The sequence below is a fragment of the Sminthopsis crassicaudata genome, chromosome 3 (genome assembly GCF_048593235.1).
Source record: "Sminthopsis crassicaudata isolate SCR6 chromosome 3, ASM4859323v1, whole genome shotgun sequence".
NCBI lineage: Eukaryota > Metazoa > Chordata > Mammalia > Dasyuromorphia > Dasyuridae > Sminthopsis > Sminthopsis crassicaudata.
In genome coordinates this window covers 1,351,528-1,374,566 of record NC_133619.1, presented here as the reverse complement: position 1 = coordinate 1,374,566, position 23,039 = coordinate 1,351,528, and the positions used below count along the sequence as shown (strand labels likewise).

At 61.3% G+C, this 23,039-nt stretch overlaps 1 protein-coding gene across 1 annotated transcript; it reads right to left on the bottom strand.

Annotated features, from left to right (window-relative positions):
* UBE2G1 (ubiquitin conjugating enzyme E2 G1) lies at positions 1–22,445 on the bottom strand. Its single transcript, XM_074297769.1, has 6 exons — positions 22,014–22,445; positions 14,359–14,461; positions 11,296–11,393; positions 9,461–9,639; positions 7,514–7,636; positions 1–1,853 (listed from the first exon to the last, which is right to left on the bottom strand). Exons 1-5 carry the CDS (start codon positions 22,057–22,059, stop codon positions 7,550–7,552), a joined length of 513 nt encoding a protein of 170 aa, XP_074153870.1. The 5' UTR covers positions 22,060–22,445; the 3' UTR covers positions 1–1,853; positions 7,514–7,549.
* Between the last annotated feature and the right edge of the window lie 594 nt (positions 22,446–23,039).

Here is a 23,039-nt window from a genome sequence, read left to right as displayed (position 1 = left end):
TGGAAGTCATCCTTTATTGAGTGACAGACAAGAGCGCTTTACAGAACGGTCAACCTCCCGACAACGCACAGCAGGGGTACAATCAGTGAGCCGCACAACCAGGAACAAGGGGCCAGTCCGACGCCAGAGGCAGGGGCCACTCCAAGCTCGGGGCCCAGATGCCCGGGATTCCTCTGCCCGCTGGGGCCCGGGTTCCCCTCCGGCCCCGCCAGGGTGGACAGGATGCCCCCCAAGATCCCGAGGCTCGGGCACAGAGGGTCCAGAAGGGCCACAAAGAACCCACAGTTCCAGAGTCCTGGTGGCCACATGTCCATGGCACCGAGCGGAAGAGAAAGTCGCCTCCTGGTCCCCGGGAGGGCGGAGGCGAAGGCTGCCCCGAGGCTTCCACGGCGTCCGACTGGAAAAGAAGGCACAGGTGACGGCCCCCGGCCACCGCAGGAGGGCACGAGTCCCGATGGCTCCCTGGGCACTGTGGGGGGCGGCTGGCCTCCTCAGAGCAGGGGAAGGGCAGAGGGGCCAAGAAGAGCCCCCCGGAGAGGCGCGACACCGACATCTGACATCGGGCTCCTTTCACACCGCTGCGGCCAGGAGCCCAGGGACCTCTCCCCTTCCAAAAGGCTCTGGGGTCCTCCAACAGGGCCGCACGCTTTGCCCTCCAAGGGAGCCCCGTGGGGACACAGCGGCAGCCGCGGGGCCGGCTGAGTTCCAAGGGCTTCACCCCTGCTCTGCCAGAAGAGCTCGCTTCTCCGCTCCGGCCCCCCTGGAAGGAGGGGCGGGAGGGGCGCGTGGATGACAGCCGCTCTGTGCCGGCAGGGCGCCCGGGCTCTCTCCGGTGGCCTCCCGCGCCCGCGGGGGTTCAAGTATTCAGTTTGCATAAGGAGTCGCCCTGAGATTTCCCTAAAGTACCCTTCTCGGGGATGCAGAGCGGGGGTCTTTATTCGGTACAGAAAAGTCAACGAGCGACAGTTATTGGAAAAAAGTATATTTCGGAAGAACCCGCTACAGAAGGTGACAATTCCAAAAATCAAATTACATGAAAATATACATCGCCATTTCTTTGTACATCAGGGGGAGAAGCGGGGGGCCCGGCGCCTTCCATCGCCGGCCCAGAAGTTATCGGGCCGGGGGGAGGCCTCCGGCCGGCCGCGCTCGAACCCCGGAGGCCTGGGGCCAGTTCCGATCCGGACTCCGGCCCGGGAGAGCGGGCGCGTGACGGCCAGGGAGATTATTGCTACACCCGATCGAAGACGTGCGTGATCGGGTGCCGAGGAGAGCACCGCGGGCTGGCCGTCCCTGGCAGGTCCTCAGGCGGGTCGGAGTCTCCCGATCGGAAGCGGGCGCGGGAGCCCGGGAGGCGTTTCCCAACAAAGAAAGTACCCAAGTCTAGTAAATGAAAGCGTTTAATGAAGCCTCAATGGTTTAAAGGAAAATTAAATGGACACGTTTACTCCTAATTGGTTTAATCTGACATGCTTTAAGAAGTCTCTTTAAACTGATAAAGAAACAACGAAGAGGGAAAGAAAACCTGCTAAAATCTGTCGAATGTACACGATTCTTAGTCTACCTAGGAGAGCGTCATTTGGTACACCGCGGGTGGGGGCGGGCGTGGACAGCCAAGGTGTTCTCCGGCTCGCGCTGGGCTATGTACACGTCTTTACAGTTCTTCCTGAAGGTTAAAGCAGTTCATCAGAATCCAAAATGCGTCATCGTCTCGAGGTTGGCACTTGGTAGGCTCTTGTCAGCACTGGCGACTGGCGGGGTCGGTGGCAGCCCAGCTGCAGCCAGTGTTTGCCAACTCGTTGCGACATAAATCCAGCTAGGTGGGGAGAGTGCCGTGTTTCCCAAGTGAAGACCTGCGACAAACACAAACAGCGGCGTCAGGCTCACCTCGACAAGCTAGAGGGCGCTCCTGCCGGGTGGCGGCGTTTCTGGGAAGCTCCCTTTCGGGTGAAAAACCCTATATTCTGTGGCACCTGAGGGAGGTGGTGGGGTTGGGAAGGGCAGAGAGAAAGAGCGCCAAGACGTCCCTTAGCCCTCACAGCCTCCCTGGGACAGAGGGAGGCTGACTGTGCCCATTTTTAAAGAAAGAAACGGCGAGCTCCCCGGGGCTTCCCCAGGGCCCAGGCAAGAGGTGGACTGTTCCCTGAAATGGGTGAGTCAGAGGCCCCTGCTCCCCGGGGGGGGGGAGGGGTCAGTGAGGAGCAGGAAGGTGGCCGGGGGGCTTCCCCAAACCACAGCAGGAGATCCCAGGGGGACGTGGGGCACGGTGAAGGCAGCAGTGTTGGACAAAGGACCGGGAGTGACTTCGCTGCTCTCGGCAGGACCCGATCCTGCCATAGGAGTCGCCACCATCCGCCCCCAGAACCCCCAGTGAGCGATTCCAGACTGAAGAGGGCTGTTGGCTACTTTCACTTTTTAAGTCGAGTCTTTTTGCCCAAAATGACTCACACAGGAAAGGTTTTGGGGACCATAGAGCAGAGTGCTTATCGTCTCGGGGATAGGGCAGGAGAGAGAGAAGGGGATTTAGAACTCAGCAAAAAAAGATGAGAGAGTTTTAATAAGCAATCGGGGGAAAACATTATCACAAGAACAGGCATAGGAGCTGCACTATTCGCCCGGCTCCAGATTCTAAGGCCATTAAAGTGCCCGAGCAGGGCACCAGGATAGTGGAAAAGGCAAAAGAAGGGCTTTCGGTGCCAGGACTCAGCTAGGGAGCACTCCCAGGCTAACCCGGACCGAATTTAGAAGAAAAACCAGAGAGGATGGAAAAGGGGAAAAAGTCTTACACTTGCTTTCCATTAACAGAGCAGCAGGAGTGAACCCGATCGCCTTTACCATCTCACAGGAAATTATTTTGTTTTCATTTTGACATTAATAACTAATGGACGGGGGTGGGAAAAAAGACAAAAAAAGAAAAAAGGAGCAATGAAAACAAAAACCCTGCGCAAGCTGCTTTGGGAACCAGCTGGGTACAAACCGAAGCTTCACACATCCACCTTCCTTCACTCTGACAAATAAGGCAGCAAAACACATGGTTTTTAGAAGGAGGGGGTGCTCAGGTGGGGCCTGGAGCCCCTCTTGGCACACGGGAGCACGTGCAGGAGCCCCCTGAGAGCCCATCTGGGGAACCTCGTTTCACTGCAGAAGCAAAGCTGAGCCTGGAGGGTTCTGGTGATGGACACGGGGGAAGAGACCGGGGAGGTCTGGCAAGAAGCATGGCCAGTTAACCAAAAGGGCTTGACCGGGAAGGAGAAAGCCGCCTCAGCGGCACTCCAACATGGACAAAAGTCACCGGCCAAAGCGCCCATCCAAAGGGGAAAATCTCCCAATGAACGTGGCAGCGAACCCACCGTCTCTGTGTCACGTGTGTTCGGAGCGCTCGGAAAATCGTTACTGTCACCATAATAAGGGAGGCTAACAAGCAAGGGGAGTGCAAGACAAAAAGGTCTGATCCTGTTTTACAAATCAGGAAACCGAGGCAGAGGAGCTTGCCAGCCAGTAAGCCAGGGGCTGAGACAGGATTCCCACTCAGGTCCTGACTTGGGCTATAAGGGAGCATGGAAACGAGGAAACAGCATATCCAGAAAGACTCCTGGCAGAGAAATGGGGTCGGGCAGAAGAAGGCAGTCTGTTCTTTAGGAGAAACTGCAGAAAACCCTTTTAAGGTAAAGGTGAGAGACCACACTTGGAGCCCAGGAGGGGCAGGGAGAGTGACCTCGGGACCTCTCTGGCCAGAGTGGCCGGGGACAAGGGCAGCTTCCCCAAGAACAGGAGGCCAGCCCCAGGGACAAGAGGTCTAGAGCTGCAGGAGCAGCACAGTGCACCCACAAAATAAAAGAGGCGCGGTCCAACATCTTTGGCAAAAGGCAGCAAGGGGAGCCCACTTCAAATCCAGCCTCAGACAGAGCTTAGGAACTCTGAGAACGCTGCTTCACCCATCTGCCTCGGTCTCCCTGACTGTGAAATTGGGCAGGGCGAGGGCCCTCCCTCCGGGGCCCTGGTGTGGAGGTGGTGCTCGGTGATCAGGAGCACTGCTGCCCCGCTCCTCTTGTGCCCATTTCCTGCGGCACCAACGGCTACCTCTCGGTTCTTGTTAAGTTCACATCAGAGGAACGGACCCTTCCCCCGGGGAGCTCATGCCATCTCCCAAGTCCCACGTCGCCGACTGGACGCTCCCTGTATCTGACAGTCCCACGGGACAATCAGAGCATGGAGGGATTGCTGCCTGCCCACCAGATACGTCACGCCAGCCGTCCTGAGCTCCCCAAAGCCCTGTCGACCAACCAGCAGCGAGGTTCTCACTGTGCCCCCATCCTGTGTACACAGGTGCCTCTTGGCCAACGTGGCGCCCTCAAAAGCAGAACGCCACAATTACCTGATTCTTTCTTTGGCAGTCACTCAGCTAGAATGTCAGGCGAATAACAAATACATCGCTTCCTTCTGTCTCTTTGGATTGATTTTCTATCCGTTCCGCCATGTGCCTGTCTCAGGGAAGCCCCTTGGGCCCTGGCTCGCAAGTGCTGCTGGGGCATCTTTTCCTCCTCCCTTCGCGAATTTCTGGGGCCACACGTTCTGGGCAGAAATCCGGACTGAGTCGCGGCTCCGCCGGGCTGGGACTTCTTCCGGGACCTGCCGTCATTTGTGGCAGGTGGAATCTCGAGAGAAGCCTCAGTGTTTTACTCCTGCAGCTGCTGCTGATCTGGATTGCTCCCCCTCCCCCGATGGCTTTGGGCAGCTTAGATTTTTGCCTCGGACGCCAGCTTACTCCCATCTCTCAACCGGGAAAAGGCTCTCAGTCCTCACGCTTTGAATCCACTTCTCGGGGACCCTGATCCAAGACAGCTCGTGGCAAAGGCTTCTCTGCTTCCACTTTTTACTTCTGATAGTCCCGCTGAACTTTCTACGATCCAAGCTCTTTATTCCTTTCTCCTGTTGGTCCCACATTCTTCCCTTATGCACAAATAGGAAATGTTTCTTCCTCGTTCCTCTCACTTTTCTGTAACTTACATCACATTTCTGTTTGGAGTTTATGACGCCGTGGATTACGAGGTGTACGGCCTAAACCTCATTTCTGCCAAATTACCTTCCAGCTTTCCGTATTTTGTCAAATAGTACCTGGGGTCCGAGTTTGCTGTGCTTCTGAATGGCGTCCACTCATGGACTTCTTTTTTAATCAGTTTCCCCTTGTTTTTTTACGATTGTTGCTTTGTGATGTGAAAGTCTGGTCCAGTCTCCCTTCCTTCCCCCTTTTTCATTATTGCCTCTGGATTCTGCCAGATGAACCTATTTTTCTCACTCTAAAAAAAACTACCATTTACTGCTAGTCTGACGGGCACACCACTGAATAAGGAAATTAAATGAGATAGATAGCATATTCTTTTTGACAGTTAGTTTATTGTTCCAATTATTTAAGGGGGGGGGCCTTTATTTAAATAAAGCACTTGGTAATTACATTCAAAGGGTACAATGATTTCCAAGTATTTTATGCATCCTACAGCTATTGTAAATGGAAATCTTCTGTCTTTTCCTAAAGTTTGGATAGTACTTAAGAGAAATGCAAAATACTTATAGGGATTTTGGATTCCGTAATCTTACTTATGTTAATATTTCCATCAAACTCTTTGGCTGGCTTTTTAGGGTTCTTTAAGTACCGTTGTCTGCAAAAAGGGATGCTGCTTCTACTTGTTACCTCAATTTCTATTCCTTGTTTTACTGCCAAGGCTCATTTCTAAAGCCTCCATTTGTCTGAAGCAACACCCGTTCAGCGAATAAAAAGGCAGGGAAGTATGGAGGCAAAAGATGGCATTTAATAGGTTAACAAAAAGTCCCTTTAGTTCAATGGGCACAGGATTTTGGCAAAAGCCTTAACTACTGCCTCTACTGATAAGATCTTGAAGTTGGTCAATTATCTTCATAATTTTCCTATTAAACTAAGCCAGAATAAATGCAATTTAGTCCTCACGCATAATCTTTGTGATATTTTTGTGTAGAAATCGTGCGTCATCGTTCATTCAGAATTTCTTTCTTCGTTTCGACTCTCCTGGGTTTAGATACCGAGACGATGTTTATGTTGGAGAAAGACCTTTTTTGTTCTTTTATTTGCAGTTTGTGCCTCACTGGGATGAGCTGTTCCTTGAATGTTGGGCAGAACGTGCTGGGAGAGAAATGGTCCACCCAAAGCTTTCATGGAATCACGGCCACGAGGCCAGGAAAACATCCATATCCTTTGATGCAGAGTCCCCCTGGCTGGGCCAAGAGCCGAAGGGGACCCGGGATGAGAAATAAAGTGCTCATGCACACCACAATCTCTACAGCAGCACTTCAAGAGCCGGCCAGAAACCGAGAACAAAGAGACGCCCACCGGCCTGGGGGCGGCTAACAAATGGGGGTCCGTGGCCACGATGGAAGACTCCTTATGACCTCCATGAACTGAGGCAGAACCAGGAAAGCCCCGGCCCCAGGGACGACAGCTGTGTGAACAGAAAGGGCCCAAACTAAGCAGCAAGAGTGACCGTGACAAAAGAGGTGATCACAAGGGACCTGCGTCACACAGGACTGAGGCCGATCTGTTGCCTCAACTCATAAGGCTGATTTTTTCCCTCTAAAAATAACTCAGGTGAGGTCAAATAGAGACAGATATTCTCAATGAAAATGCAGATAATTTAAAAAAAAAAAAATTGCTGGTAAATCCATGCCATCCTGGGTTTTCCCTCTGGGAGTTAGGGAGTTCATCTGGGAGCTGCTCAATTTCTAACAAACCAGCCCCCCTTCTCTTTCTGCTGTTGATCAAAGAGTCAAGAACATTCATCTCCCTCGAGGATCGTCGTGGCGCGCAGTCCCCAGACTTCGGCACGGGATCCTGCTGCCATTCCTCTGCGAGGATTTGTTCCTAGTTAACCTAACTTTTGACAGCACCCCTCTTGTAGCAACAAGGGATGGAACCAGAGACTGGTTCCTCCCCGCGCGGGAGATGTCTGCAGGGCAGGCCTGGTGCCCAGGCTGTCCCCCAGGCTATTCCCAGCCGGACTCTCCACCACATACGTGGCCACCTCTGCTGTGACCTCCTCCTCTCCGGCTCGTTTGGTCAGTTCTCGGCTGGCGTGAGCTGCCCAGATGCCAGAAAGGGAAGCGACGAATGCAGTGGGGACCCCCATGGCAGTGTGGGGAGGAAGGGCTCGAGGATCGTTCCCATTTGACAGATGAGGATACTGAGTGAAGATGGCGATGGCTCCAGGGGGAGGGGGGGCACTAGAGGCACATGGAACAAGAGGCTTTTCTACCTGATACGTGGGAGGGAAGCAACCCTGCTGGGACCGGTCTGCAGCATAGGAGCCCATCCGAGGGTCCTGAGGAGGGAGGGTAGGCTAGTCACCTGCCCTGGGGGTGACTGGTTCTCCAGACTCCTCTGGTTCTCCGTCCCGGGGGCTTCTGAGAGCTCACAGGAGCGAGGCCCTAGAACAGGACGGATAAATGGGGAAAACGGGCCCGTGTGGGTTGGGAACCCCTCACTCACCCTGAAAAAGTGAATCTACGAGCTGCTCGGTGAAGGTCACTCAAAAGCTGTCTCTTGGCTTTTCCTCACGCAGCGAGCGACTTTCCTTTTGAACTCTCCGTTTCGGTCTTCCCTCCATTCTTTCTGCAGGGAGACAAGAGAAAGCGTTAAAGACGGTCAGAAGCAGCTTCCTCCTCCCTCATCGCGCCTAAGAGACGGTCCGAGGGCAGAGGAGTCCCCAAACTCTCCGGCGCTCCGCCATCCTCCCGGATCCACACCCGCGGCCCCCCACCGCTCGGCCCCTTTGGAATCAGGGGACGTCGCCCTCGGTGCTGAGCAGGCGCAAAGCCCCGAGCCCAGCTCAGGCTCAGAGGCAGGGAGCGTGACCACCAGACAACCGGCCTTCAAGCCATCAAGGTCACCCCCTCCATTTACAGATGAGGAAACTGAGCCCGCTGGCAACGGGGTGGGCTAGGCTGGTACCTGGCTCTGAAGTCTCCTAGCTGGGCAGTCGCTTAGAAATCAGTCAACAAAGCCTTAGTACGGGCAAAGAACAGAGCTCTCTGCCCCCAGGAGCTCACCGAACCCACGAGAGGACAAACACAGAGAAGCGGGCTTGGAGGAGCCCAATGGACTGCGTTCAAAATGTTTCCTTGTCCACTGGATTTGGCCCCGTGACTCTCCTTTAAGCGGGTGCCCTCTGTGGCCCACGGCGTCCACTGGGGCGGGTGCCCTCTGGAACGCTCAGCATCTCCTGCGGGGGCTCGGGCCGAGCGGAAGCTTCTTCCAAGGGGCAGGCGGACTTGCGCGCTGCTTCCCACACGAGATGACTCCCAGGCTCGTACAAGCTCTTTAAAAAGCCCCCACAAGGACAAAGCTCCTGAGACTCTGGCGGCACCTCATGTGGCAGGCCAGCAGCTGGGCCCCCGGGCCCTGCATCCTGCACATGGGTCAGGACGGTCAGCAGGAGCCCACAAACACATGGCACGCCTCCAAAAGGTGCCTCGCCCGGGCAGGTTCGCCATGGAAAAGATACCAGTGGAGCCATGCTGCCCAAAGGTTACAATGGCAAAGGCAACCAAACTGCCAAGCCGCCGGCGGCACAGAACCGGTCACAACCTCTGCCTCAGTTTCCTCAACCTGCCTCGGGCTCCAGGGAGGACTGAGAGATCCTCCATGAAAGGTGCTCAGTCAGCGCAGTCCTGGCCCATGGCAGGGCTTCACCAAAATCCCAGATCTCTGGCTTTCATAAAAACGTTTACGGCGCTACAGAGAGGACCAATTCTACTCGATTTTAAACCCCAAAGCCGAGCTCCCAGGAGCCAGCAGGGCCGGGAAGGCCTGGAATCACCTGGAGGTGAAATGCTCCTGACCTGGGACTCCACCCGGTTTCAGATGGAGCAAAAGGGGTGATCCCGGAAGTTCGCCATAGGAGGAGCCCGTGTGCCAGTCCAGAGGGGCCGGCGCACCCTCCTGGCACTCCTCGGCAGAGATGCCTGCTGCTAGGGAGTTCCAGAATTCACGTGCCCCCTTGATGGACAAAGGCTCCCCCTCCTCGGGTCTGGTGCACCGTGCCCACCGTGTCCCGTGGGACGTTCTGCGGGCGGGCCCCGTCAGAGCCGATCTGGGGCGGTCACCCATAACCACCGTGAGGAGCCAGACGCGGCCCTCTCTGTGTGGGGATGAGGGCCGCCTCCACAAGCCCACCTCTAAGGCCCGGTCACAGCAGAGACTTCTGGGTGCCAGCTGGGGCTGGCAGGGAGCTCCGCAGCCTCAGCCCTGACACAGGAACAAGCAGGTGAGTGAGGAGCCCCCCAGATGAGGCCCCGGATGCAAAAGACACCATCTCTGGGGGAGACGCTTCGGAAGTGAGGCGACAAGATGAGCACAAGCTTAAGTGGGGGCGGCCGCGGGGGTGCCGGGAGGGGCTCAGGCCCTCCGCGGGGAAGCCCACAGAAGCCCACTTACGGCTGCGTCCACGTTGGCGGGCGAGTCTCCGTTGGGGTCTGCCAGCATAGAGATGACGCTAATCATGATGGTCTCCACCGTGTGGATGGGGAGCCAGCGCTCCTCCGGCTTCTCGTAGCCGTACTTGTCTTCCCCGGGTTCGTGGAGGATGGAAATGCAAACGTCGCCGTTCTTGTCAACTGGAAAAAAGCCAAGCATGGGGATGCGGGGGCAGCGTGGGCCCCAGAGCGCCCCCCCCCCCCGAGGCTGCCTGGGGTGGTTCGCGGAGGACACAGGGCCTCCCGCTCCTCCCCACTCCTTCTGGCCGAGAGGATGTGGACCCAGAGGGGGTGGGGAGGGGAAAGGAGAGGTCAAAGGTCCCATCAGCTCTGAGTCAAGTTTGTGGTGACTCAGTCTAGACGTCGTGACCCCACCTGGGCTTTGCTTGGCAGAGAGGGGTTTGCCACATCTCCTGCAGCTCATCTGACAGAAGGGGAAACTGAGGCACAGGGGAGGGGCCACCCGGCTGCAGCTGAACTCCCCAGGGCTTAAACCAGGACTGCCCGGTCTGCCCTCGGGAGCTATCTGGGTGCTCCCAGGGCTCTTGCCCCCCAAAGGCTCCCCCTGGCTATCTCACCCCCCACCATGGGCCCAACTTCCTTGCAGTTCCTGGCCCAGAGCCCCCTCCCAGACAGCTCAGGCCGTTCTCTCACTCGGCCCCGAGTAGGCGCGGCCTTGGTCACAGGGAGGATGGCGACCTTGCAGGGGCCCACCCCCCCATCCCCGGGCCCACAGGTCCCCTGCCCGGAGCCGACTCCAGGGACGGCTGCTTTAATAGCAGAGAAGCCCACCCGATGCCGGGACCACGATCACGCCGCCCACGGCAGCATAAGGGGGTTGGCGCCCAGCGACTCCCCCGTAAGGTCTCTTCTGACTCAAGGGCGGCCCCTGCCATGCCTCCAGGCCCCCGAGTTCCCCAGCCCTGGCCCATTTCCCGAGCCTGAAGCCCCCACGAGCATTCTCTGATGGGGGCAGAGCCAGCTCTGCCCTTGCTCACCTCCCTCCCCTTGGCCTCGAACCCCTGGAGTCTCACCACTAGTCGGCCATCCTTGGCCTGTCTGTCCCCCCCCCCCCCCCGCCATCATCCCAGGCCCCGGGGGCTGGGCACTCTCTATGGTCACTCCCGTGTGTTACCGAGGGGACTGACCCTCTCGTGGGCCTGGCCTACCTGCCACAGGCCTCGGTTTCCCCTCTGCTAACCGAGGAGCCTGACAAAAGGGGCTGTCGGCCCAAGAGTGCGCCCGTTCCTGGCACGCAGCAGGTGCTTAATGACAATGGGGCGCAGGGCGCTGATGGTCAGACCAGGAAGACAAACTGGACCAAGGGGCGGAGAAGCAGGGCCAGGAGGGGCCAGAGGATTCGAGCTAATCCCTGGTGAAGGAGGCTGGGGAAGGGAGAGCGGCCCTGCACCCAACAGCAGCACCAAGGCCCGGGCACAGAACCAGGCCTGCCAGGTGGTCCAGGAGCCCCCGGCACCCGCTTCCCGAGCAACGCTCAGCACTCGTCCTGGGGGCCACGGGGAAGGCGTGCTTTTGGGGGGCAGGGAGGGAGAGCAGCAATGACTCCCATCCAGGAAGGGGCTCGGCCTCCTCCTCCCTGCCAGGGGCTCATCAGTCCACAGAGCTACACAAGCCTTAGATGTCTACACCAACAAGACCCCCCGCTCCTCTCCCTCCCCACCCCCCAGGTCTACACAAGCCGAGAGCAGTTAATCCTGCAGCTCCTTCCGGACTCTGCGACCAAGGCCCTTCCCACGGGTCCGGAGGTGGCCACAGAAAAACAAAGCGGCAACTTACCGTTTGGGTGCCAGATTTCCGTGATGAACTTCATTTTTGGTGGTCTGAGGGGGTAGTCTTTTGGGAAAGTGAGATGAGCTTTGAAAACGCCCCCTTCACTGCAAAGACAAAGAGAACTTGCCGTGAGAAACTTTGACAAACAAGATCCCCCTTCCCCGTCTCTAGGTTGGGGCCCCGGCCCCCCCAGACCCCAGACAGACGTCCCACTCGCCAAAGTCGGACCAAGTGACGAACACGCGGGAAGCCCAGTGACGACGTGCTGGGGCCGCCCCCCCTCGCGAGTTTCCACTCCCGCTTCTCTTTCCCCACCCCCACGATCCCCTGCATGGGTTTTCGGACTTCCGGCCTGCGCCGTGCTGCATGTGGACAAGCCCTTGGGATTTGGGGGCCGTCAGGTGGACGCACCCATCTGTGTTTGTTTGCAGCAAATCAATCCGGCAGCTAGAGAACGTCCCCCGGCCGCTCAGCGTATTAAACACTGCCTCTTCTCTTCCCGGGCATTTCCTCTCCTGATTTTGTGGGGAGGGGCTGGGAGAAGACCCCCACCTTCTCCAGGAAGGCACCCCCCCCCAGCACTTGGAAGATTTGGGTTGTTTCCACAGACAGGACACCCAGATTCCTCGGGTGCTCCCTCTGGCCGCTCCTGGCGGTCCCCAGCCTCGCCCCCAGCCTGCCGGGACCTCGAGGACCACCCCACCCAGCCCCGGAAGTTGTCTCTGGAAGGCGTCTTCCTCCAAGGCTTCAGAGTTTCACGAGTTCTGGCCTCTGTTTGCCCAGGCTAGCCCTTCCAGGGGCAGCCTTGAAAAAAGCGCACCCGCTGCAATGGCAGCGAAAAATGGAAATGGAAAAAGGGCAAGTATTTTAACCCCAAGGAATTTGGGGGGGCACAGAAGGAGGACGAGGCCCTCGCCCCGGCCCCCCACCTGACAAGTGAATCCCCGCTCCACTCTGTCCTCTGTCCCAGTTAAGTCCCATTTACGGCCGCCATCGGAGGGTCTTCCTCTCGGGCAGACATTTTCCACTGGCCCGTGCCCCCCACACAGGGCTCAGACCGCTCCGGCCCGCTCACGCTCTCTCTCGGCCTCTCCTGGGGTCTCCCTCCTCCTCTACCCCCCCCCAAGGAGGGTGCCCTTCCGGTCCTGGGCTCGTTTGGCACACGATCACCTCCAGCCGCCTCCTTTTAGGCAGGAGACGCGCACACGGGACGTGCCCTTTCAGGCTGCGGGGCTGGCAGAGCGGGGAGAGAAAGGGAGCATGTGCAGCTCTGAGGGGCACCAGACGGGCACTGACCGTCACAGAGGGGGATCCCGGGCTGCAGATCCGCTAAATGTCTCCCAAGTTACCCTGGCTGCGCGAGATTTCAATGGATCCCATTTTTGTCGCTCGGACCAGACCGCCCCAGCCCCACAAACGATCACTAACCACCAGAAGAGACGGTCACTAACATCTGGAGAGATGAGGACCAAAGGCAGCCCAGGGCTGATCGTCCCTCACCAGGCTAGCCCAGAGGGGCCAAAAAGGGGAAGTGCCCTGGAGAAGCCTGTGGCCCGGCCCCTGCCCCAGAAGAACGTTCTTTAGAAACAAGACCCCAAAGGAAGCTCCGGGCCTGAAACGCAGCGTCCCCTTCGGGGAGCCTTGGAAGGGTCGAGGGCCCGGGGGAGCAGTCTGCGGGCCTCGTCCCTTACTCGACATTAATTTTATGGCCACAGAACTATTCCCTGTGAGCCACATTCTGGCGGAAACCTGCAACGGCGGGCTAGGACCACGGGGGACAGCCCGCGGGCAGAGCCCCGTGACCTTGGCCGATCTCGCCCCTCGGGGGCCCAGGACGCTTCTTGTCCCACCTGCCGAACAAGGCGTTGACCCGGAGGCAGCCACTGCTGGCCCAGGGCTCGGGGCCCTCTATGCTGTCTGGCCAGGGCCAGGCCAGAGTGGGCCAGCAACAGACCCAGGCCCCCCCTCACAAAGGCCTGCTCAGAACACCTGGCCTTCCAAGGTGGGTGGGCCTCAGCTGGACTGCCTGAGGGCCAGCCCCATGCGGGAAGGTGGGAAGGAAGCCCACTGGGATCCTAGCCTGAGCCGGGCTTCCTCTTCCCAAAATCGGGGTGCCCTGTCCACAACTCGCTGTGCCGAGTCCCTGCCCCGCGGGCTGCCGCTCCCACACGGCTGACACGAAAACGTCCACAGAACGGACACAAGGTGGGCTTGGGGAGATTTCAGGGCATCCGGCGCTAGTGACGGGTGAGAAGCGGAGTCCAATGTGAGCTTTAGGAGCCCTCTGGGCTGGTCCTGTGGGGTACAGATGGCTGCAGATCCTGCAGAGAGGGGGGTCCCCCCAAAGAGCTTTCCGGCCACGCCTGTCTCCACAGATGTAGCCCCCCTGACATCGGGAAGTCTGAAAGCTGGCCTCCATCGGGCTTGGCTTTTGGGCTCCTTTGGGACTTCCTCCAGGGGCAATGTCAGGGAGACGATCCAGCTGTTGGGGGTGGGGGGCGAGTGCGGGAAGGGTCTGCTTCTCACCTCTGAATTGAGAATGGCCCCAACTCGAGGGCCCACTTCCCCCGGGGCCACCCAGGCAACCGTGGCTCAGGAGGCGGGACCGAAGCCCATTTCACCGAGTCTTCATGCCAAGAGATTCCTGGCCGTTCCGCCCAGGACGCCAGGCTTTTTTTGTTTCGAGGAAATGTTTTTCAATAATTAAAAAGAACAATATTGACCGGCACCTTAAGGTCAAGCCCGCGTTTTAACTAGTAAATTATTCTACAACAGGTTTTTTAGTGGCTCAGAAAGACGAATGGTAAAAAACAAGAACAAAAACACTGGTTTCTTCAATCAAGTTTAGTGAACTTTTCTCTTTAGAACTTACTTTTTTCTATGCGACATTTCTGGTAAGTTAAGGAAATGTTTTTATCTCACCCGTCAAACGGTAACATAATGCTAGGCTACAAACATCGGGCAATGTGACATGAGGGTTTTCCTAATTACAGGCTTGGTGATGGAGACGCACCGAGCGCGGGGCTCCCGGGACCCCCAAGCAACACTGGCGCCGGCGGGGGTACTTACTACAGAGTGTCCGGGGGACCGATGATCAGGACTTCCCATCTGTACAGGTCGTTGTCATCTATTAAACCAGCTGAAAAGCCTTCCACTGGATTTTTGTTGAGCTCTGAGAAAAAGAGAAAACTCTGGTCAAGCCCAAGGCCGGCCCCGAGCTGGGAACCACTCAGCCGCCGCAGGGGGGGAAGCCTCTTTCCCCCAGACTTATTTGGGGGGGGGGGGGGTCCGGGGGCCCAAATGGCACGTGACTGAGGATCTCGTAATGGCGACTGACTCTCTGCTCGCAGCAACGGAGAAGCAGGAGAGCCCCTCGCTTAAAGTCCGAATCCCTCCGGATGCTAAGGTCTGACGCCGAGAAAAACCGCGTGGGAACGCGCCCGGACCAGTCGGGCTCCCGCTGGAAGTGCCCGAGGCGGTTCTGGTGCCCGTCTCTTCCTTCCCAGGCCGAGCCCACCCCTAGAAATACCAAGGTCGCACATTCACAGCTGCCCACTTTCCAGATGAGCTCACTGAGGTGGGAGGAGGCCGGGTCCGCCGAGGAGGGAGCAGTCTCGGCCCCTGGGGTCCCCGGCTATATTTTTAGCTTCCTGTGATGACTTAGTCCAAGAGGTTTGACCCAAATGAAAACCCAATTGTGGGTCACCGAAAGTTCAGACTGTCCTTTCCTTTCCTGGGTGAAATGGGATCTCACCAAAGTCAGGGGAGACAAAAAACCAAGTTTCTCTTCGAAGCCGTTCTGAAAGTTGGTGCCAAAATGGTTTTCCCTTTAAGACCAGTGGGGAGAAGCGGCAGCTGCTTCTCTGCGGCGGGCCGAGTGGGTGGGCCAGAGACTCCCAGGTGATGGGGGGAGGGGTGGGGGAGCGGCTGTGCGCCCGCCCTGTCCGGGGCGCCCAACGAGGGGGATCCGCCTGGGCCGGGGGCTCGCAGACAGACTTCAGGGGGTGTTCGAGATCTCCCCGGGGGCCCCTTTTTGGGCCCAGACCACCGGGGAGCGCCTGGCCCGCCCACTCGGCCCGCCCACAGCCGCAGCTTCTCCCGAGCCGCTTCGGAAGGAAAACCGTTTTGGCACCAACTTTAAAAAGCTGGGTTTTCGTCTAGCCCGACTTTGGTCAGACCGCCGGCAAAACGAGCAGAACCGGAACCCGCTGGTGCGGGAACAGCGAGGCCCTTCTCAGCGGTCCCGGGCCACCCCGGCCTCCCCAGGTATCTCAAACTGGGCAACTGCCAGCTCTTTCCCCCAAGCCCTCAGGCTCTCCCCAGACTCCCCCCGGCCCCCCACAATCCCCGGCTCCAAGGGCTGATCAAGGCCTATCAATTTCCCTGTGCAACCATCCCGTTCGTTCCTCAGCCCGGGGTGCCCCCCCCCCCCCGCTAAAAGACTCTCCTAAAGCCCAGGTCAGGCCCGTCACCCCCTCCTCCGTAAGCTCTTGCCCAGTGGGCCCCCTTCCCAAGCTCCCTCCCATGCAAGGATGACAGCCTGCTGGCTGTTCTCCCTACTGAACCCTCTGGGGCTCACAGGCTGGTCCCTGCCTCCTCCTGTCCGCCCAGTCCGGCCCGATGCTCGCTCCGCGCCTCAGTCTCCCTTTAGTTTTTGGCTGAAAGAACCTCTAGGGAGCCCAGTCGGGAGGGAGGTGAGCTCCCCTGCCCTAGATCATAAAGGAGCCTCGGGTACTCGAGAAACCGCCCCATGGGGCCTGAAGCGAGCCGTGGCGCCGGGGACCCCGCCTCAGACCGAGAGCCTGAGAACGGGCAGAGAAGGGTCTCCGGCGCAGCACTCTGGTCACCAGGAAAGGGGACGACACGGCGATCGCCCACCCGGACGCACCCTCAGTCTGCGCCCGCCCACCAGCTGTCCGGAGGCCTCCGGGACTCCTCTGAGCAACCTTTGCTTTCTGCTCCAGGAGGGGCGCCATCCTCCCAACAGCCTTGCTTGGGGCCCCCTCCTGTCTCTGTGCTCCTTCGCTGAGACCCCCGAAAGGTGCTCTGGGTCTAGTGGTCGCCTCCAGGACCCGCCTCCTGCCCTCGGGCACCCTGGCTCCCCTCCCCACAGCCCCCAAAGGGACGAGGGCCTGACCGGGTCACTCAGACGCTCAGGACTGCTCTTTGGAGTCATCCCCAGCTGGCCCGACAGCGGGCTTTGAGGGTCCCCAATTCAACCCAAGCACAGGAAAACCTTCACCGAGGCGCCCCTGAAATCTAGCCCGACCCCCCTTCCGTGCCTGGGTTAAAAGCATTCACCAAACAGCAAAGGCTGCGGCTCGGGGCAGACCAGAGAGCCATTCTGCCTCAGTTTCCTCACCTGTAAAACAGGGATTCCCGGCACCTACATCCCAGGGCTGGGCTTCCCAGCAGAGTGCTCGGCAAAGGGGGCGGGGCCCTCGACAGCAAGAGCTAAGTGAGCCCAGCCAAGCTGCATCCCCCAAGTAATTAATGCATGCAGTCCTAACGGCAGCACTTAGAGAGCGCCAACTGTTTGCCCGGCACTAAGTCCTCTACGCAGGTTTATCTCATCCACAGATAAGGAGACTGAGGGGATGCGGCAAACATGCCCAAGGGCCGCGAGGTATGTGGGCGTCCGGCTCCCTCGCCCACTTCTGTGGTGAATGACCCCGGGAGGGGACGCGCAGGGCTCCCCTCCAAGTGCCCGGGAGACGGGCTTCCCCTGCCCCACTGCCAACTGAGCGGCCCTTCCTGCAGAGAGACCCTGGCCGCTCCCTGCACCCAGTGGAAAGCTGCCATCGCCTGGGACGGGGGAGGCCCTTGGCTGGCCCATGCAGAGCCCCTCGGGCTGGGTCCGCCTGCCCCCAAGGACGGAGAGGAGCCCGGTGGCTCGGCCCGGGGCAGGGGATGGACTGGCGAGCCCTGCACGACTGGGGGGGCTTCCGAATAGCTGAACAGAGCCCCCCTTCCGAGCAGAGGTGATCAAGCAGAAACTCCCAACCTCAGCCGCCAAGCACACGGGAGAAACTCTCCTGGAAGCAGCTTTTCCCTCAGAGAAAACGCCAGCGCCGGCACTTCCAACCGGAGCCCAGAGCCCCGGGGAGAACCCCCCCACCCCACAGCCGGCCCAGCTGGGCTCACTGCGGAGCCTTCTCCAAGGGAACGGCCTTCGCGCCGACAACACGGCACGCGAGCAGGGGCCAAGCGCGGAGCTGGCCCCGAACCCTCAGGGGTCGCGCTGTGAGCTCGCTGGGGCAGGGCCGGCCCCCGGGAGGCCCTTCGGAAGAACTTACCGAGGGGGCAAAAACCTGGAAGGATGGGGGGGGGGCACTGCCAGGCCCGTCTGTCCGAGGGGGAGTGGGGGGAGAAAGGCGAGGAAAAACAAGCTCTCCGCTTGGGACGGTTCAGAATCGAAAGAAGGGTTGGTGAAACCCCCGGTGGTCTCGGATGCACCGCGCGCCTCCTACAGCGTAGTTCCCGGGTGAAGGCGGAGATCGGGGCCGGTCGGGAGATGTTGGGCCAGAGGTCTCCCGGGTCACGGCCGGGGGTCCCACCGCAGAGCGCCAGGCAAAGGCCTCCGGCCTCGGGGGGAGCCGCTCACAGCGAGAATCGTTCCCGCTGCCGAGGACCAAAGGCGGAGCTGGGGTTTCTTGGGAAACGGTTCCTCTCCGAGGCGGCTCCCAGGAACACCACGGTCCCGCGGGCGCGGAGAGCCTGCCTGGGGAAATCCTCGCTCACTGACGCCTTCGAACGGTCCGACGCTTTCCCTGCCACAAACCAACCGGGCGGCCTCCTTCCGTGAGCCCATGACGGAGGGTCCGCTCAAAGATCCGGGGCAGCCGGTGGGAAAGCCCGAAGGGACCAAGGGGAGCACGGCTGAGGAGGCTGCCGAGCACCGAGGGGAGGACTCCCCCCGCTGCCATCAAGGGGAGCAGAGGGCAGCACGCTGCAGTCCCGGCCCCCCACCCTGTGCGCCCCCTGGGACTTTTCCCTTTCAAAGGGTCAGCAGGAGGGAGCAGGAGCACCTGCCCAGGGAGGAAGTACAAACCCGACCCCCCCCCCAGGCTTTCCTCTGATTCCGAGCCCAGCCCGAGGGCGCCCAGGAGTCCAATCTCATCAGCCCCATCACAGTCTCCCATTACGGGAGAAGTTGTTATCAGAGACGGCCGCATGTCGCTGCCCAGGTAAAAATAACCCAGAGTCCGGGGCCAGAACCCGAGGGGGGCAGGGGGGCGTCCCTAGGAACGCCCCACACAGTGTAAAAGGAGGCAAACCGGACAGCTGCGAGAACTGGTGGGCAGCGGCCCTTTTGGGCCCCGCCCGGAGGAAGGCCGCAGAAGCCTTTCAGGTGCTCAGAGGGAGCCGCAGACCCAGAATTCCTGTGGAGAACCGCGAGCCCTCCCTCCAGGCTCCAGGGCCGGCTCTGAGGCACTCCCAGTTTTACCTCCTCCTGTCACAGGAGGAAAGGGCGGGCTCCTGCCCGTGGCATCCCGGCTCTGACGCTCGGGCCATCAATGTGCCGGCCGCCCCCGAGAGCGGCGCCAAGGGGCATGCCGGCAAAGGGGCCGGAAAAGAAGGGAAACGGAGCCGGGTCTTCCACGCCAGGAGGACCACCTGACATCCTACTCACAGGCGCGGCCCATGGGCCCACTCTTGGGGCCCCTCCCTGCGTGCTGTGTGACTTCCTTCCCTGCCATGGGGGAAGCCCCTCCCTGACGCAGCTTCCACGGCCTTTCTGGCCCCCAACTACTTTTCTGAGCCACCTGGAAGAGCCAGGCTGGCCCGGCCAGGAAGGCGCCCCCCACAGCTCTCTGGGACTATCTGTAATGTTCTCCCACATTCTCTCTGCTTTGTGTGGGTGGGGGCGCCCCAGCTGCTCGCCCCTCCCCTCCCTCCTCCTCCCAGGGGCTGCTCTTCTGCCTTTAGGGCACGACCCTTTGTGTGTGGGGGGGGTCCTTGTGAGGGAGAGGTGGGAGTGCTTTCCAGGTCACAGGTGGAAGGGGGTGGGTGAGAGGTGACGAGGAGGTCCGTGGGCAGAGCAGGGGTGAGCGCCCCATTTGCCAGCACAGAAAAGCAGCAAGCCGGCAGGAGGGGAGGGGCTGTGGGGATCCCCACGAGACGGCCGGAGGCATTTTCCGTGGGGAAAACAATCCCCACTTGTCCTCCTGAGACCTGCCGGCAGGAAATCCAGAGCCTGGTCAAGTCGCTTAAGCCCCCTCTGCCTCAGTTTCCTCCTCTGTGAAATGGGGTTGAACACGGCCCATGCTCCCGAGCGACTGCGGAGGCCTGAGGAGGAGCAGCCCGCCCCCCTTCTCCCTTCCCCCGGGGTGAAGGTGACCTTAGGCTCCTGGAAGCTCCCCCGGCGCCAGGCCCTGCCAGGCTGGAAGGCCCTTCCCTCTGGCCTCCGAGGAGCGGCTCCGGCCACCAGGGAGGCCGCCCACTTGGCAGCATCTCTCCCGGCCGCGGCAACCGAGAAAACAGGACGGAAAGCGGCCCCCGGGACAGCGGAGCCCCTCCACCAGGGCCAGGTCTCTGGGGCACCCCTGCCCCTTGGCAAAGCTTCTGCAGCCTCCCCGGGGATTGCCGTCCCCCCAAATGACCGCCCGAGCCTCTGGCCTTCTTGTCCGGTCTCCAGAAGGAGCAGAGGCGCCTCGTCTTCCTGTCTCATGTGGGCAGGGGCCTGGGGGTCTCCCAATCCCAGCCCCGTCTGGACCCGTGTCATACGTTTGTTCAGGGACCGAGGACAGACTTCAAAGTAATCCGAGAGCTCGCTCACGCTCACCCGGACACTTCCAGGACCCGTAACCAGACCGGTGGGAAGCGGCAGCTCCGTAATCCGAAGCCTGTTAAACTAATTAAAGTGGGATTCCGCGGGGCCCCCCCCCCACTAACGAGGGCAGAGCTGGAAGCCCCCGAGGGGGTCTGGGCTGACCTCGCCCCCCCCCATCTTCCGAGTGGAGCAGACTGGGGCAAAACTGGCAGAGTTCAAAGGGCATTCACTTCATGGCAGCGGGCTGGAAAGCAAGCCAGGGAGTCCTGAGTGACCCTCCCCCCCCCGTGCCCCCTGCCAGGAGCCATGGGGGGGGGCCGAGAAAGGTGGACAAAGCCGCCCTCCAAGGGCTTCCGGAGACCCCCCAACCCCCCATCTCATCGGCCCCGAAGGCTCGCCCTGCCGCCAGAGGCCCCGGTGGGCAAGCACCGAGTCCTGGGCTGCCCACGGGCACCGTCCCCCCGCCGGGCAGCGAGTGGCAGCACCTGAACCCGGCGCCTCCTCCCCCGCCACGTGCAGTGGCTTCAAACGCGACAAACCCAACCGAGGACGCGCTCGCTGGGGCGTCCCCCCCGGGCTCCCCGCCGGACCCCAGAAAACGCCGGAACAGGCTTCCTGCCCTAGTGAGCTCAGAAAACTGGAAGCAGCCGGATGTCGCCAAGACTCCCGGCCCCTCCAGGAGAAGGTAACCCGTGGCGGTCATCGCCCCCCCCCCCCCCAAGGGCCCAGGCGTTTATTTCTGAAGTTTCACCAGAGCCTCCCAGAGACCGAGCAGCGGCCGCAGCCCTCGGCCCAGTCGGCCTCAGTCTGAGCCGCTTCTCCCGGCAAGCTGGGGCTCCTTGGCAGAGGTGGGGGGAGGGGGGTCCTCGTCTGACAGACAGGGAAACTGAGGCAAACGCGAGGAGCCACCCCCGAGGCTGGGAGTCCCGGTGCCCCCGCGCCCCCCGCCCGGCCGCGTCTCGGCCCCTTCCTCCCGCCAGATGCCATGGCGCTGACAGTTGAAGGCTGAAATTCTAGGGAGTCAACAGTACCGGGCCGGCTCCTGGCACCCCTGGGGACCGTCCTGCCGAAGGAGCTACTCACACCCCCAAACACAGACTCTTCCAGAAGTTACTGGAACGCAGAGGCGCCCTGGAACGTTTCTCCCCCACCCTCTGAAGCGCAGGCCTCATAGCCCCCACTGTCAAGTTCATCAAACCAGCTTGGCTAAGGTCACGGTCCCCTCCCCCACCGCACCCCCACTTTGGGAAGGTGAGATTTCCAGGGAGAGCCTCCGGCCCTCCCCCCACACTCGGTGCTGCCCCCGTCCTTCCCCCGAAGCCCCCCACACTAAAACACAAACTCTTGCTGAAGGCCCGCGGGCCAGAGCTCCCACCCGCCAGGCTCCCCCGCCACGCTCCCCGCCAGGCGGGCCCCGCCCCCGTCCGGCCGCTCTTCCTTCCAAGCTCGGGCAGAGAAATGGGCCCCAGCGCCCACTTCCACTTGGCTCTCGGGGGGCTTCCCCCCATTTCCTCCTGGCCGCCCCCGGGACCCCCGGGACATGTGACGCTCCCGGAATCAATGCCCGCCCCCGGGCCGACTCCGAGAGCGGAGCTCCCCCTGCGGCCGCCCCCCCCCCGCCCCCGCCCTCCGGGGCTGCGGCTCCGAGCCTCGGCGGGGACGCCGGGCGCCCTCGGGCCCTTTCTCTTTAAAGCCGGCCGCACGTGGGGCGGCATTGTGAAGCGGCCAGGCGCCTCCCGGGCCCAGCGCGCCTGCGCCTGCGCCGAGGGCCGCGCCGGGCGCCCAACGCGCATGCCCGGCCCGCCGCCCCCCGCCCCCCGCCGTCCCCCCCCGCCGCCGCCGGGCTCCCGGCCGGAGCCCCGGCCCCCAGTCGGCCCCGGAGCGGGGGGCGGGGGGCGGACAAAGAGGCCCGGGGCGGGGCCGGGGGTTCGGCGGCCCGAGGCCCGCTCACCTGCCAGCTGCCTCCGCAGGAGCAGCGCCGACTGCAGCTCCGTCATCCTCCGGCCGGGCCGGCTCGGGGGGCCGGGAGGCCGGCGCTCACTCGCGCCTTCGCTCGTCCGCCGGGGCCGGGGCCGGGCGGCGCCGGGCCCGGGGAGCCCGAGGCCCGGGCGGCGGCGGCGGCGGGGACCGAGGGGTCGGGGCCGGGGCGGACCGACAGGCTGGCAGGCCGCCGGCCTCGCCCGGGTCACCCTCGCGGCCGCTCGCCTTCCCTCTCGCTCGCGCCGCGCTCCGTCCGGGGCCTGCTCCGCCGCCTCTCTGCCCTCGCCTCCGGCTCCGGCTCCGGCTCCGCCTCGCCTCCGGCTCCGGCCCACACTCGGCCTCGGCGGCTCCTTCTCCGTCCCTCGCCACAGGCTCACTGCGCGCAGGGCCGCTCGGCGCAGGCGCACTCGAGCCGCTCGGCGCAGGCGCACTGGGCCCGGGCCGTCGCCGCTGGGAGGAGCTCCGCTCTCTGGCCCCTCCCTCGTACGCAGCCGCAGTCCCGTTTCTGTCGCCGCCCTCTTGAGAAGGTCTCCCGAGCGGCGGCGCTTCTGATCCTCCATGTCGAGCGGGTCAGAGCAGCGCTGCCGAGAGCCGCGGGCTCGCAGACTCCCCCCCCAAGCAGCCGTCCCGGAGCTGTGGCGGGCATCCTACCCTTGCGGGTGCCGAGACCTCGGCCAGGTCTGTCCTCAGGGGATCGCCCGCTGAGGGATGTTCCGTCAGAGGCAAGGAAGACGGGAAGACGACGCTCTCTGAGCCGCCACTCGCGCCGGGCACTTTGCGAGGCGTTGTCGGAACCACTGGAAGCCACGCACGGTCCCTGCCCTCGAGGAGCTTCCCCCACCCGGCAGGGCTAGCACAGGACACGTGTCACAAGCAGCGACTCACATATACGGGGGCGACATCAGCAGAGGAGGGGGGGAGAGCTCCCTTCTAGAGGGGGGGTTTGGCCCAGGAGCCGGCGGCCGGAACCAACAGGAGAGACTTTCAGCCCAGGGAG

Excerpts from the sequence above, each read along its gene's own strand:
- UBE2G1 (XM_074297769.1), bottom strand. The coding sequence starts at position 22,059 with ATGACGGAGCTGCAGTCGGCGCTGCTCCTGCGGAGGCAGCTGGCAG. Across the intron at positions 11,394-14,358 it reads GGTCCCCCGGACACTCTGTA|TGAAGGGGGCGTTTTCAAAG; the intron begins GTAAGTACCCCC and ends TTGTCTTTGCAG. Across the intron at positions 7,637-9,460 it reads CCGCCAACGTGGACGCAGCC|AAAGAATGGAGGGAAGACCG; the intron begins GTAAGTGGGCTT and ends GTCTCCCTGCAG.